This window comes from Lepidochelys olivacea (genome assembly GCF_965140295.1).
Source record: "Lepidochelys olivacea isolate rLepOli2 genome assembly, chromosome: 7".
Classification (NCBI taxonomy): domain Eukaryota; kingdom Metazoa; phylum Chordata; order Testudines; family Cheloniidae; genus Lepidochelys; species Lepidochelys olivacea.
In genome coordinates this window covers 36,971,743-36,987,301 of record NC_140417.1, presented here as the reverse complement: position 1 = coordinate 36,987,301, position 15,559 = coordinate 36,971,743, and the positions used below count along the sequence as shown (strand labels likewise).

The 15,559-nt window shown below is 42.3% G+C and overlaps 1 protein-coding gene across 12 annotated transcripts in view; it reads right to left on the bottom strand.

Moving 5' to 3' along the window:
* Window positions 1–15,559, bottom strand: part of IQSEC1 (IQ motif and Sec7 domain ArfGEF 1) — a 716,009-nt gene that overhangs the window by 38,812 nt on the left and 661,638 nt on the right. For all 12 annotated transcript variants that reach the window (XM_084635153.1, XM_084635152.1, XM_084635156.1 and 9 more), the window contains 2 exons: window positions 8,177–8,338; window positions 317–439 (listed from right to left, as the gene is read on the bottom strand). In XM_084635153.1, coding sequence (XP_084491279.1) covers window positions 317–439; window positions 8,177–8,338 — 285 coding nt within the window. The remainder of the gene's footprint in view (window positions 1–316; window positions 440–8,176; window positions 8,339–15,559) is intronic.

The following is a 15,559-nucleotide window of genomic DNA, read 5'->3' as shown; positions in this document are numbered from 1 at the left end:
GTTTAAAAAAAAAAATCTTGCCAATCAGACTGATTTTGGAGGGAATTTTTCAATTTAGAAGTACAGCTATATTATATAAAAGAATAAAAATAATTACACTAACAATATGCATTAACAATAGCACATAAAACTTCCTTATTCTATATTTAATGTATAAAGTAAACATCTACCATCATGTAACTGCATAAAAAACCCCTATTGTTCTCAAAGGCAGCTTAATAAAGCAGGGAATAGCCTAACTCTACCCAACCTCCCTGTCTCACATGGGACAGCTGGATCACGTCAGGTGCTCTGACAACGTATTTCAGTGCCATACCTAAAAGCTTCAATGAGTCGTTCTACTTTCTGAGCTTCTCCTTGAACACGGATATGAGCCTGAAATTTCCTGAGTGCTTCATCCAGTTCCATTGCTGAGAAGTCCATCTCATCCACAACACAGCTAGGACAAAACACATTCTCATTTGTTCTTTGCCCTTTCAACAATATATAATTATTCAATATACATTATGTAGAAAGAAAAAAAACCCCTCCAGCGTCTTCAGCATTCCCCCAGTTCTAGTAAAATACAAAGCCACAAATACATCTCAAAACATCAGCATGTTGCAGTAATTGTCCATGAAAGCATAAGAGGAGAATTGTAAGGAATACATCAATTGGGAGTGGGCGGGAGAGGGAAGAGTAGATGTAAGCAAGCTATAAATTTTTCTTTATTGCAGAGCTGCTGATGTGACGGACGCTGATCAATGTAAAAAACTCCACATTGCCATGAATCATGATCAGTTTTGTCCTCTCAAATCAGCAAATTATCACCAAGCAGCTCTTATAAAATGATAAATAAAAAGATTTTATAAGGATTAAAATACTGACTCCAACAGCTGCAGAAAATAGGACATCCTGTACCAAGTGGCTGCGGGTTCAAGAATTTATTTATTTTAAAAGCAGTGTACATTTTCTGGCCTTGCATGATATTTTTATGGGATACCTCCATTTTTTTTTTGCAGTAAATCTCATCTCATCATTCACCCCATCCTTCAATTTACTCATGCTGAGCAAGGCAAATATCTTCTTGCTTGGGATAGACAGTACTGAGAGCTATTAAAATAGGATCATCACTGATCAAATTATATCACTAACACCTTGTTTAAAAGCTACTTTCAAATCAGAGAGTCATGGGTTCCTTGTCTTCTAACTTGGCTTTTAGGTTTTAATAACCAACCATGAATCACCGCAAGTTATAGCACAGTAATGCAGATCCTACAATAATGAAGTATGATCCAGGTTAAAAGGTTTGTTATTAAATGTTTTGATGTACAGTGATAGACTAGCATACACATTTCTCTTGCAGGATGAAGCACTGCGCTACCACAGTTTAATTCCAAAGCCTGTATTCTTTCCTTCTGTGCAAAAGTGCAAGGAGAGGAACAAAGGAGATGTGCACTCCTCCAGGTTCATTCCTAGAAGGACAAAGTTGATTCTACAAACACAACAGAATCACTATTGTAAACTCTAGAGGTTTGGAACATCACGGTCTCTTCAACACTGCAGATTGATTGATTTATTTTATTGAAAGGGGTGGAACAGTAGGTGGTAGAGTCAAATAAAGTGGAAAGTGAAGATATTTGGGGTATCTGGATCTCCAAATATCCTTGGCCAGCAGCACAATGGGAAGCTTCCTCCATTATTCCTTCCAACATCCTCTCATCAGCAAGAGGGACAGTAGCTAAGCTGCCAGTGGCTAGAGCCCATAACTGTAATTACTAACTTCAATCAGCATTAGCTTTCCATGATCTTTACTCCAGGTCTTCTTAAATTTTTGTAGGGTGTGTGTGTGTCTGGAGGATGACATGCCACTTAGTATGGCTTCTTCCTGGTGCCTATTCTCTGTCTGCTGTTTCTTTGCAGACCTTACGCAGAGTGAAGAAAGGAGGGTACAAAGGAACACCCCATTCAGTTGCTTTTCCCATCAGCGTAACACCACAACTGCCTCGGAGGTTTAGCTCCCTACTGTATTGCTGGGGAGAGAGCACAGTGGTCTTAAGGCTTTATGAAGAATTCTGTAATGGATGTAACTGAAAGGAAATACACAACACCATGTTTTCCACATGTCACTTGGACGCTGTGAGTTTTATCTAACTATCCACTCACACTGCTAGACATTTGTTTTGTTAATACAAATCCCATTTGTTAAAAGAAAAGGCATAGGCAGATAGATAGCCAGATCCTCAGCTGTGCTGGTATGGCATGTGTGACAGAGTCAGGCCAGATGGCTACAGGAGAGTGATAGAAGGCAGATATATTACCCAGGGAAAAGGGACCTACTCAACCTGGGGCTAAGGCAACAGAAAAGGTTCCAGAACAATTAGGAACTTTCTGGAAACAATTAAGACAGACAGGCTGATTAGAACACCTGCAGCCAATCAAGAAGCTGCTAGGATCAATTAAGGCTGGCTAATCAGGGCACCTGGGTTTAAAAAGGACCTCACTTCAGTTTGTGGTGTGCATGCGAGGAGCTGGGAGCAAGAGGTGAAAGAAGCTGAGAGTCAGAAGGCGTACTACTGGAAGACGGAGAAGTACAAGCATTATCAGACATCAGGAGGAAGGTCCTGTGGTGAGAATAAAGAAGGTGTTGGGAGGAGGCCATGGGGAAGTAGCCCAGGGAGTTGTAGCTGTCACACAGCTGTTAAGGAGCCACTGTAGACAGCTGCAATCCACAGGGCCCTGGGCTGGAACCCGGAGTAGAGGATGGGCCTGGGTTCCCCCCATCCCTCTATCCCCCCAACTCCCTACTTGGTACCAGAGGAGCTGACCTGGACTGTGGGTTCCACCAGAGGGGAAGGTCTCTGGCCTGTTCTCCGATCCACTAGATGGATCAGCAGAGACTGCGGGGATTGTTGTTCTTCCTTTTCCCCATGCTGGCCAGCGATGAGGCTAACTGAGTGAACGGCAGATTTGAGCCACGAAAGTGGCCAAACTGGGGGCTGCCGTGAACCTCCAAGGCAAGCAAATCCTCCAATAAGCACAGGACCCACCAAGGCAGAGGAGGAACTGCGTCACACATGGCAGGAGGGAGAAAGGTGTCTTTATGGCCACCACGGGGTACTCTAGTGGCCAGGGATCACTGCAGTACAGCAGTGCTCTAGCCATTCCCCTTGACACCCCTCATATCCTGGCAAGGGGTATAGCATCAAGTCATTATGCCACCCAGGGAGACCCTCACATTAGGGGAATCCCCAGATAGCCAATTATGAAGCACCACAAAGCAGCTGGAGAGTGGCAATGATCCAGCCCAGAGTCTGAAATGTAGATTGTTTTCTTGGAGGTTTTCAAAATTACATGGTGAAGATGTTTTAAAGCAATTAAATGTTCCCATACAATACACGCATGTTTACGCTCATGTATAAGAACCAGGAAGTGCACTGCGATGGCAAATGAAATATATAGTCACAAGCACACAAAATAAAAGCATCAATCATGGAAAATAATTACATGTTTAACATTATTTTTACTACCTTAGCTGCGGTTAGTATCACGGGGGAATGGAATCGTGTTTCAAGTATGATTTAAGACATGATTTTAAGTCTGATAGCATGTCTTTATCACAGATGGAAAAACAGTCACCATTTTGTTCTAGCACAACAAAGAATGCGTGTGAACATCCCTAATGGCAGGTCGGCTTGGTTAAAACCGTTGTGCTTTTTTGCTGCCAAGGCTCAAAGTGTTATATGTGAGTCAATTAGGCTATCTTGGGGTTGCCTCAGAACAATATTTTTTCTTAACATGACTGGGGCAGGTTATTTTAAGAACAGATTACTTGCAGCAAAAATACAGTCAAGAGGTCATAGGCAGGTGGATGTCCTTTTTGGCAATTTACCCATCCAGGAAATCTCATCAAACATACACCATCTGGCTATCAACGAGATTCTTACCCAATTTTCTGCTAGGTTGCCCAAGGCACAGTGAGGTTAAATGATTTGCCCAAGATCACAGAGAATCAATGACTCATTTTAGGTTAGAATCCCGCCTCTTCCTTGCTCACCACAGTTTAGTCTGATCATTAGACAATACGCCTTCCTTGGAAAATCTTCACCCCAGTCTAATAGAGGCATAGATCCAGGGAATGGTTGCAAATGGTTAGAATGGGCCAGCCAAACTTCCTGCTGAATGGCCTGATTGGTTGAATTGAAATCTTCAACTTCTTTAGGGCAAGTCACTAAACTTCACTGCATACCTTTGTGTAGAACCCACATTCTCTATTCAATTACCTCCTGCTGCTGTTTGTAAAGTAAAGATGCAGCTCTTGAACCAGAAGGTTTACAAATAAAAGCCCCGGGCCCTGTAAGCAAAGATCTATGATGTGTGTATAAATGCAAATAAACTATACTAACACACTGTTCAGCTTGCACAGTTGAGACACAGAGGTTCTAACAGCAACAGCATTGTACATCTTGTACACAATAAACAACACACAGTAATAGATCAAGCTACACATTTAGTTAAAAAAAATAACTAAAAATAAAAAAAAATTTGAAACAAGGCCTAGTGAAAAGTTGGTGTGGGAACCTTATTTCCACTTCCGTCATTTGGGTGCATGAAATTGTGCATTGACAGAGTGCATTTAATTGCCATGCTTTAGAAAAAACCAACTGCCTGTGACTGATGCTCCCAATTATATGATCCCATTTAGGCTTCGGAGTCCATGATTCATTGAGGTGGATGTGGCAGGAAGGAGTTAGGGATAGACTAACCCAGGGGTCAGCAACCTATGGCACGCGTGCCAAAGACGGCACGCGAGCCGATTTTTAATGGCACGCTGCTGCCTGCCGGGTTCCAGCCGCCGGCCCTGCTCAGCCCACTGCAGAACCCAGGCCGGGACCCTGGCAGGCAGCAGCATGCCATTAAAAATCCTGCCTGCCCCGGCCCACTCTTCTCCGCCCTGCCCCCTGTGGGGGCAGGGTGAAGAAGCTTGGTCCTGCCAGCTGCTGCTGCAGGGCAGGCAAGGTCCCCTTCCCCCTCCTCCTCCCCCAGCCGGGTTCCTGGGTTCCTGCCGCCAAATCAGCTGATGGCCCTTGCACGGGAGGGGGAGAAGCGGAGCCATTGCGTGCTCGCTGCTCTAGGGAGGAGGCGGAGATGAGGTGGGGATGGGGCCTTGGGGAAAAGGGGTGGAATCATGGCATATCCCCTCCAGCCCCCCCCCGTGGGACCAATGGGGACCTCTTGTGTGGCAGAATGCTCCACATGAACTCTTCCAGCTGCCTAGAAAGGTATCTTTGTTGTCATCAGCTGACCCCAGGACCTGGGACTATAGGCATAGGCCAGTTGTCCCTAATGGTTAGTCCAGGGGTCGGCAACCTTTCAGAAGTGGTGTGCCGAGTCTTCATTTATTCACTTTAATTTAAGGTTTCGCGTGCCAGTAATACATGTTAACGTTTTTTAGAAGGTCTCTCTCTATATGTCTATATATTTACATAACTAAACTTTTGTGGTATGTAAAGTAAACAAGGTTTTCAAAATGTTTAAGATGCTTCATTTAAAATTAAATTAAAATGCTCATCTTACACTGCTGGCCCACTTAGCCTGCACCCCTTGCACCAAATGGGAGCTGCCTAGGTAAGCTCTGGGCAGGGAGCACCCCCTTGACCCTAGCCCACACCCCCAGCCCTCTGCCCTGACCCCTACACCCCCCCACATCCCTCCAGCCCTCTGCACTGACCCTTAGATCCCCCCACGACCCCAGCCTTGACTCCAGCACCCCCCACACATACCCAGCACCCCTGCACCCCCTACATTCTCACCCCCAACCTGAGCACCAAAGGGGAGCTCCTGCACCCCCCTCCCCACATTCCTACCTGCACCCCTTGCACCGAATGGGAGCTGCCGAGGTAAGCACTCCACACCCAAACCTCCTGCCTCAACCCTGAGCCCTCACCCTCATTCTAGCTCCTGGCCAGACCCTACACCCTAACCCCCAGCCTGCTCCTTCACCCCCAGCCCTGTGCTCAGCGCACTCCCACCCTCATCTCAGTGCAGAGAGAGGAAGAGAATGGGCTAGAACCAGGGAGAAGGTATGTACCCACTCTATGTGGGCAGGGTCGGGATCCCAGACCGGCAGTGGGCTGAGCAGGGCCGGCAGCCGGGACCGTGGCTGGCAGGAGCCGGCGGACGGAACCCCAGACCGGCAGCGGGCTGAGCTGCTCAGCCCACTGCCGGTCTGGGGCTGCCGATCTGGGATTCTGGCTGCCAGCCCCTTGCCAGCCGTGGTCCTGGCCTCAGGCCCTGCTCAGCCTGCTGCCAGCCTAGGTGAATGGAACCCCAGGCTGGCAGCAGGCTGAGTGGGCCAGCAGCATAAGACGAGCATTTTAATTTAATTTTAAATGAAGCTTCTTAAACATTTTGAAAACCTTGTTTACTTTACATACGACAATAGTTTAGTTATGTAAATATATAGACATATAGAGAGAGACCTTCTAAAAAACGTTAACATGTATTACTGGCACGCGAAACCTTAAATTAAAGTGAATAAATGAAGACTCGGCACACCACTTCTGAAAGGTTGCCGACCCCTGGACTAACCATTAGGGACAACTGGCCTATGCCTATAGTCCCAGGTCCTGGGGTCAGCTGATGACATCAAAGATACCTTCTTGGGCAGCTGGAAGAGTTCATGTGGAGCATTCTGCCACACAAGAGGTCCCCATTGATCCACCCCAGTGTTTAGGTAAGCAATGATACCACAAAGAAGCAGCACTGCCAAAAACTCATGCTTTCCAAAATCATGACTCAGATCTCTAAAATTATGAAAATGGCTTAAAAATCATGAGACTTAAAAAATAATACTTTGGGCATTCTTTTACTTTGCTTTCTGGTTTTTGTGGCTTTAGGAGGTCACGTGTTCAGGATTTTCTCCATATTGATTAGGGCTAGAAATGTACTTAAAAAAATAAATGCCCAGGTTCTCATGTAATCACATGGCTCCTAGAGCTTGGCTTTAAGAGAAACACCAACTACCATGAGACTTGGGATAACATCACAAGAGGTTAGTGAGTTAGTAATGCTGAGTAGGGCTCCTCGGGCCTGATTCACCTCCAGTAAAGTCAAGGGAAGATTTTCCATGGGGGCTGAATTAAGCCTCTGTTGACCAGGCTCAGAAAGTGATTTTCCAATCGTTTTTAAACTTAAAATCCCCCACAGGCCCTAAAGCCAGGAAAGGCATACAGTCCTCAATAAGGACTATTTCTATGCAAATCTCAGCAATTTTTTTCTGTGGTCTTGGCCAAAACTGTGCGCTTAGAATTTTTGTTTTGTCTTTTTACACTGGGAAAAGGGTATTCCCCTCCCAATGTACCCGATGCAGTTACATAGCCTGTTAAACATCTAACTGGCTGTTTGTGCAGTAAGTGGTAATTCTTCATGCAAGTCACATGCACGCAAGTCAATAAATCTGGGGCAAGATGCAACGAGCTTTGCTAGTGAGCACGTCATCCATACTGGTCTTGAAAAGAGTCGCTGCTAAATGAAATATCAAATCACTTAAAATAAACAAAAGCAACCTCCATCCTTAACAGACAGTATCTGAATAACCTTAACCAAACTGTTGGTGAGTGTAATTTGCTGCTCCCCTTTTGTAATAGGTTTTTATCTAATCCTTTGCAAGAAACTGGTTCTCAGACACCCTTATTAGACAAACGCCATCATAAGAAGTGTCTGTGTATCTATAAAATAGTAATGGTTATTTTCAGGTTCCTTTACTGATGAAGTGTCATGTAGCGCATAATGGGTTTTGTTTTGTTTTTTTAATTTCACACAGTAAGTTATTTCAGAGCTTGAAGAAGGAAAACGGTCTCAAAATTAACAGACAGTCCTCCCCAGTGAAATTGCAACATAAATTTACAGTAAACGTGAATTCTATAGTGTATATAAATCCTTATAAGCATCCTACTTGATCAGTTTTGTTGAGAAATGTTAGCATTGCTGGTAAGTAAGGAAGAGTATTTATTTTTGCCTGTTCTTTGTTAATCCTTACAGTCTGGCAGTTTTTTCTTTCCATTCCATGCACAAAATATCCATGAACTTTCATTCCATGCACAAAATATTCCATGAGCATTAGCCCATTTAAGTGTCCCACAGGGCACATGTGAATACCTAAGTGCTCCATCCCATCCCCTTACACACTACTCACTCCAATACATCTCGGTTGAACTGCTTCTGTCGATTGCCCAAAAACTCTCCAATCATCTGTCTGCTGAGACCTTTCCTTTGCAGGAGAAAATGGGCGACACCAACTGGAGTGTCCGGCACAAAACCTCTCTCAATTAGGTACTGGACTCCTTTTTCAGGTTTTCTAGGGAGAAATATAAACATAAAGCCACTTATTTCATTTCCTTCATTCCCATGTGCATTTGAATTTTTCCCAAAACCTCATCTATTCATAAGTCACATTAGACTGGCTGAGTTAGAAGGTGGGCGGCTGTAGCTTTAAAATAATAGTAGTCATATTGTAAAACCATAGAGTTGTTTTATTTTTAATTATGTATTGGCTTTGAAATGGATCTTCAAGGTGAAGAGGCACTGAAAATCTCTCCAACTGCATTTCTGCAGTACTCATCCGAACTAGGTTGACCCTTCTCCCTGATCTTTCCAGGAGCTAGTCTATCCAATCACAGCACATAAGAAGCTTCAGACATACCATGGAAGTTATTACATCATAAGCCAAAGTCTAGAATGACCATCAACATCAGATACAAAACTGAAGACATACCTTGTGCTATCAATGAGAGAGCACCATGTCCTATGAAAACATAATTAAAAAAAAAATCTAACATCTAAATCCTAGAGTATGCAGAAAAGTAAGAGGCATCTAAGATGATGCAACTCACAAGCTGAAGGAAAAGAAGAGAAGAGCAACAGAAAATGCAATTACTACAAAGGTAAATCAAAGAAGGGGTAACCCCCTCCTTTAATTTACAACTTCTTCCAGCTTCTCGAAATATACATATACATATGACTATTAGATTCTGATTCCTTCACAATCATTTAATTCTGTGTAATTTACACTCCTTTCTACACTTCCAAATTTAGCTCTGCGTGATTTCAGATCCCACAAAAATGAAAAGTACGCAGCTATTTTTCTGACAAACATATTAAATGGTGAGGATTTCCTGCTATAAATCTGTGGCTTAAGCAGTCATATATTTTTTGCTCGCATTTTAAATGACAGAGTCCTGCTCACAGCATAAACAGTATGTTATGTTTCCAGTGCTGCTACCCAGCAGACGTCCACAATTTGTAATGCAATACTTTCACAGCTCCAATAGTTTCATTGCCTTCTCTATTTTCTAAAGATTAGGACACAATGGACACCTGTAAAAATGAATGGTTTGCAACTTTCCGGATGAGCAGAAGGATATTGCATTTCTTAATGCTAGTGAAATCAATTTCAAAGAACAAGGTGACCCTGCTATTTTTATACAAGGATGATCATACAACCCTTTCCTCAGGCTTTTTTGTTTTGTTTTTAACACTGAAAACAACATTACCAAATAACCCTTCAGTCCCCATTCTCTGCGACATTACACTATTATACATTTGATGCCCAACTAAGTGTTAGGCAGATCAGAAAAATATATGTATTTCATCCAAACTGAGCAGTCTCAAAAACTTTCATCTCAGAATTTCTTAAATCAAGTTTGGTGGCTCTTTTCATTTGAAGTTAAAGTAGTAATGTATGCAGTTACCCCATGAGGACAAATTCATAAAATAATCCTCCCCTAGTCCAAAACAGATTTCATCAGAAGAAAAATATTTAAGAGCTGTATTCTTATATTCTTGAGTCACACTTCAGAATTCTGGATCTCCCTGAACGTCTAATTTAAACAGCACAAAAAAAAAAAAAAAAAAAAAAAAAAGTCTATGACAGGAAATTTTCCCTACTAGTGAACTTTCCATTCCAGCAGTTACTAAGCAAGGAAAACAAAAGGACTAATCAAAACAGTAAGGCTTCTCCCATCCACCGGAGACTGTATCTTCTGCAGATTGAGAAGATATTTGATAATTTTTCCTAGGCTAAATCATAACTTTACCTGCTTTCCTCTTTCCCCGCATCAAAGAAAAACCCCAAACCAAAAATTAATGTTAATAGGATCATGAAAAGAGTAGCATGGATGTCTATCCACATTCCTGGAACTTCTGGAACCGCAATTTACACTGGGGAAAATTTACACATAGGGATTTTCCTTTCTGCTTATACAATATTCATAACACAGACTCGTGGTTATAAGTAAAATTAACCATGATTAAAAAAAAAAAAAAAAAAACCAACAAACCTTAAAGGAACAATTATGAGAAAGAAAAGAAGAGACGGTTATAAAGATTAGAGACCTACAGCATAAAGGCTCTAATTCAAGCTGTAAAGGTGTCGAGTCTAGGGGGCTGCCTTAGAGATTTTGGGCCAGATCCTATGGAACTACAGCACTTTGCACTAGCTTAGGGTCTCGCTCTTCACAGAAGCTTTTCTTTTGGTCTAGGAACATGAAATCACTTTAACAGACACTGGATAAAAGCCTCCAAAACTGACCCACAAATCCATTTAGCTATTTGAGGCCAGAAGCATTCTTATTGCCTTAGTGAAATATCAGCAGAGAGTCAAGCAATCAAATCTTTTGAAAAAGAAAAATTCCATTTGGTTATAAAAAGTATGAAACGAAAACACTGCTTGTGAAAATCTTTGGACTGGGAGCCCAGAACGAGGGCTGCCATTTACCCACATGACAATACAGCATTGGTGGTAATAGTGTTAGCTTCATCAAAATGATGCACCAATGTGATTCAACTCAAACCTGGAGAAGCCACCTCTAAAGATAGAGGCCAAACTACCTTCTTAGCTATTTCCCACTAATTCCTGGCCTTATCTGCTGAGACTGTTAATTAGTGCTAAATACTCTGGCATTTTGTTATGCTAATACCTGTCAGCTACTTATTTCACACAGACGATGCTTTGGTCCACCAAAGAACCATGTGGTCCATGTACAATTTTAAAACTGGTCATAGCGAGAAGGTCCCATGATGTTTTTTCTATCTAAGTTTAGGGCAAAGAGATGGATGTGAAATTTCTAGGTTGACAATGGACGTTGATTTTAAGGAGGATTCTGGGAATAGTTCAAACATCTACTTTATCATAATCAACAACAAACAGATGTCTGCAAACGAAACAAAAACAGTTCATTTACTCTTCTAGCAGAGGCAAATATGACTAATAGAGCAACTTTATAAAAGATTAAAACAGAAAAAGGTTAGTAGCTATAAGCTCAAATGGATGACGGACGGCAGCCTAATTACAATCAAATTAATGGTCTAAGGAAGAAAGAGATTCTCCTAACTTCGGTATTATCCCAACTTTTGGTATCTTTTAACTTTGACATGTAACTAACACATTTTCCAACCAGCGGCCACAATATTAATGAAAGTCCTTTAATTTATCTTCTGCTAACAGATACTTAACATAGTGAGTATTTCATGCTGGAGCATATACACACACCCATCCATACATTCACTCCAAGTGCAGCAATGGGCTTTAGATGATTGCTTCCTTGATTCTATTGAGGAAAAGGGTGTTCCAGATTTGATTCTGACAAATAGGAAGGAACTTGTTGAGAATGTGATGGTGGATGGCAGCTTGGGTGCAAGTGATCATGAAATTACAGAGTTTGTGATTCTAAGGCATGGTAGAAGTGAAAACAGCAGAATAAAGACAGTGGACTTTAAGAAGGCAGATTTTAGCAAACTCAGAGAGCTGGTAGGTAAGATCCCATGGCAAGCAAGTCTAAAGGAAAAAAGGGTTCAGGATTGATGACAGTTTTTACAAAGACATTATTAAAGGGCAAACTACGTCAGTGTGCAGGAAAAACAGGAATTATGGCGAGAGACCACTCTGGTATAACCAGGAGATCTTCAATTACCTGAAATTCAAAAAAGTTATACAAAAAAGTAAAAACTAGATGAATAGGAACAAAAACAGAAAGACCAAGACACAAAACAAGACTAAACTAGCTAAAGACATAAAGGGTAACAAGAAAATATTGTACAAATACATTAGAAGCAAGAGGAAGACCAAGGACAGGTAGGCCCATTACTCTGTGAGGAGGGAAAAAGACAATAACAGAAAATGCAGCAGTGGCTGAAGTGTTAAATGCCTTTTTTGTTTCAGTTTTCAGCAAAAAGGTTAGCAGTGATTGGATGTCTAACATATGGAACATAAGTATGAATGGGGTAGGAAGGTTAAGAGGCTAAAATATGGGAAGAACAAATTAAGAATTACAAATTAGATGTCTTCAAGTAGGCAGGGCCTAATGAAATACATCCCAAAATGAAGGAATTGGCTGAAGAGATCTCTGTGCCATTGGTGATTATCTTTAAGAACTCGTGAAAGACTGGAGAGATCCCAGAGAACTGGAAAAAAGAAAATCTAGTACCTTTCTATAAAAAGGGGGAAAAGGACAACCGAGGGAATTATAGACCAGTCAGCTTAACATTAGTACCCAGAAAGATAAAGGTTCAAATAATCAATCAATCAGTTTGTAAGGACCTGGAATATAAGAAGGTAGTGTGTAACAGTCAACATGGATTTGACAAGAACAAATCACAAGCTAACCTACCTCCTTCTTTGACAAGGTAACAAGATTATGTTTGGGTACTGGGGAAAGTAATAGATGTAATGTGTCAACTTTAGTAAGGTTTTTGATAATGCCTCACATGACGTTTTCATAAACAAAAGTAGGGAAACATAGCCTCGCCCAACCTACTATAAAGTTGGACAGCCGTACTCAGAGTAGTTATCAGTGGTCTGCAGTCAAGCTAGAAGAGTATATTGAGGGGGGTCTCACAAGTATCTGTCCTGGATCCGGTTCTACTCAGTATCTTCATAAATGATTTGGATAATGGCAAAGGGAGTACACTTAGATTCATAGATACTAAGGTCAGAAGGGACCATTATGATCATCTAGTCTGACCTCCTGCACAACGCAGGCCACAGAATTTCACCCACCCACTCCTGCGAAAAACCTCTCACCTATGTCAGAGCTATTGAAGTCCTCAAATCGTGGTTTAAAGACTTCAAGGAGCAGAGAATCCTCCAGCAAGGCTGCAGAGGATACCAAGCTAGGAGGGCTTGCAAGCACTTTGGAGGACAGGATTAGAATCTATAATGATCTTGAAAACTGGAGAAATAGCCTGAAATAAATAGGATGAAATTCAATAAGGACAAATGCAAAATACTACACTTAGGAAAGAATTACATAAACACAAAATGGGAAAATGACTGTCTCGGAAGAAGAACTGCAGAAAAAGATCTGGGGGTCGTAGCTGACCACAAACTAAATACGAGTCAACAATGTCATGCTGATGCAAAAAAAGCGATCACCACTTTGGGATGTATTAGCAAGTCTTGTAAGCAAGACAAGAGATGTAATTTTTCCACTCTACTCCGCACTGATGATGCCTCAATTGGAGTACTATATCTGGTGCTGGGCAGCACACTTTTGAGAAAGATGTGGACAAACTGGATGAACTCCAGAGGAGAGCAACAAAAATGATTACAGGTCCTATGTAACATGACCAGTGAGAAGGGATTGAAACAATTGGGACTGTTTAGTCTGGAGAAGAGAAGACTGAGGGGGGACACGATACAGTCTTCAAGAACATAAAAGGTTGTTATAAAGGGTGATAAATAGGGCTGTGAAGCGATTAAAAAAATTAATTGCAATTAATCTCACTGTTAAACAATGCTAGAATACCATTTATTTAAATATTTTGGGATGTTTTCTACATTTTCAAATAATTATTAATAATATTAATTTCAATTACAATTACAACACAAATACAAAGTGTACAGTGCTCACTTTATATTTATTTTTTATTACAAATATTTGCACTGTAAAAAACAAAAGAAATAGAATATTTCAATTCACCTAATACAAGTATTGTAGTGCAATCTCTTTATCATGAAAGTTGAACTTACAAATGTAGAATTATGTACAAAAAAAACCTGCATTCAAAAAACAAAATATAAAACTTTAAACCTACAAGTCCGCTCCGTCCTACTTCAGCCAATCGCTCAGACAAACAAGTCTGATTACAATTTGCAGGAGATAAGGCTGCCCACATCTTGTTTGCGTCACCTGAAAGTGAGAACATGCGTTTGCATGGCACCGTTGTAGCTGACATCGCAAAACATTTACATGCCAGATGTGCTAAAGATTCATCTGTCCCTTCATGATTCAACCACCATTCCAGAAGACATATGTCCATGCTGATGACGGTTCTGCTCGATAACAATAGAAAAAAGAGCGGATTGATGCATGCTCATTTTCATCATCTGAGTCAGATGCCACCAGCAGAAGGTTGATTTTCTTTTTTTGGTGGTTGGGGTTCTGCAGTTTCTGCGTCTGAGTGTTGCTCTTTTAAGACATCTGAAAGCATACTCCACACCTCGTCCCTCTCAGATTTTGGAAGGCACTTCAGATTCTTAAACCTTGGGTCAAGTGTTAGATCTATCCTTAGAAGTCTCACATTGGTACTGTCAGGGTTCCCTCCCCCCTCTGAACTTTAGGGTAGAGATGTGGGGACCTGCATGAAAGACCCCCTAAGCTTATTTTTACCAGTTTAGGTAAAACTCCAAGGCTCAAGAACAGGGATAGGTGTGAAAGCTTGCCTAGCCTGGCTGCGGGTGACCATTCGCACCCTCTTGGCTAGCTTCACATGGTTGGCCAAGTCTTCCCCCAGCAGCATGAGAATGGGATAATGATCATAGACTGCAAAAGTCCACATCCCTGACCATCCCTTATACAGGACAGGCAACTTGGCTGTAGGCCAATCAAAAGAGCTGGACTTGAAGGGTTGACTCATCACTTAGGCCTCTGGGTTGGTTAAGTTGGGGTCCACTAAGGATTGGTGGATAGCTGACACCTGCGCTCCAGTGTCCCTCCACACTGTAACCTTCTTCCCGCCCACACACTCAGTTTCCCTTCGCTCTGACGGTATCTAGGAGGCATCTGGGCCTGAGGACCTTTGGTGTGACCCCGGTACAATGAACTGTAATCTGTTGGGGTTCTTTGAGCAGTTGGCCTTCACATGCCCCAGCTCATTACATTTAAAACATCGCCCAGCGGGGCGAGATGGGTTGCTGGAGAATGGTGTGGTGGGATGATAAGGGGTCTGCGGTTTTACTTGGGGTGTAGGTGGGGCCTTGGGCTGCCCCCGGTGGTGTGGTCTCGGGGTGTCCCTTCTGGTATTCACCCAAACTGCGACCAGGGTTGTTCCTCTCTGCTACCTCCACCCCTTTGGTTCCAATTTTCCGCGCCTCTTTGGCGGTCTGGGACTGCTCGAATTGATCAGCATAATAGCTACACAAGGCAGTTCATAGAAATCAGGGTTGGAAGGGACCTCAGGAGGTCATCTAGTCCAACCCCCTGCTCAAAGCAGGACCAATCCCCAATTTTTGCCCCAGATCCCTAAATGGCCCCCTCAAGGATTGAACTCACAACCCTGGGTTTAGCAGGCCAATGCTCAA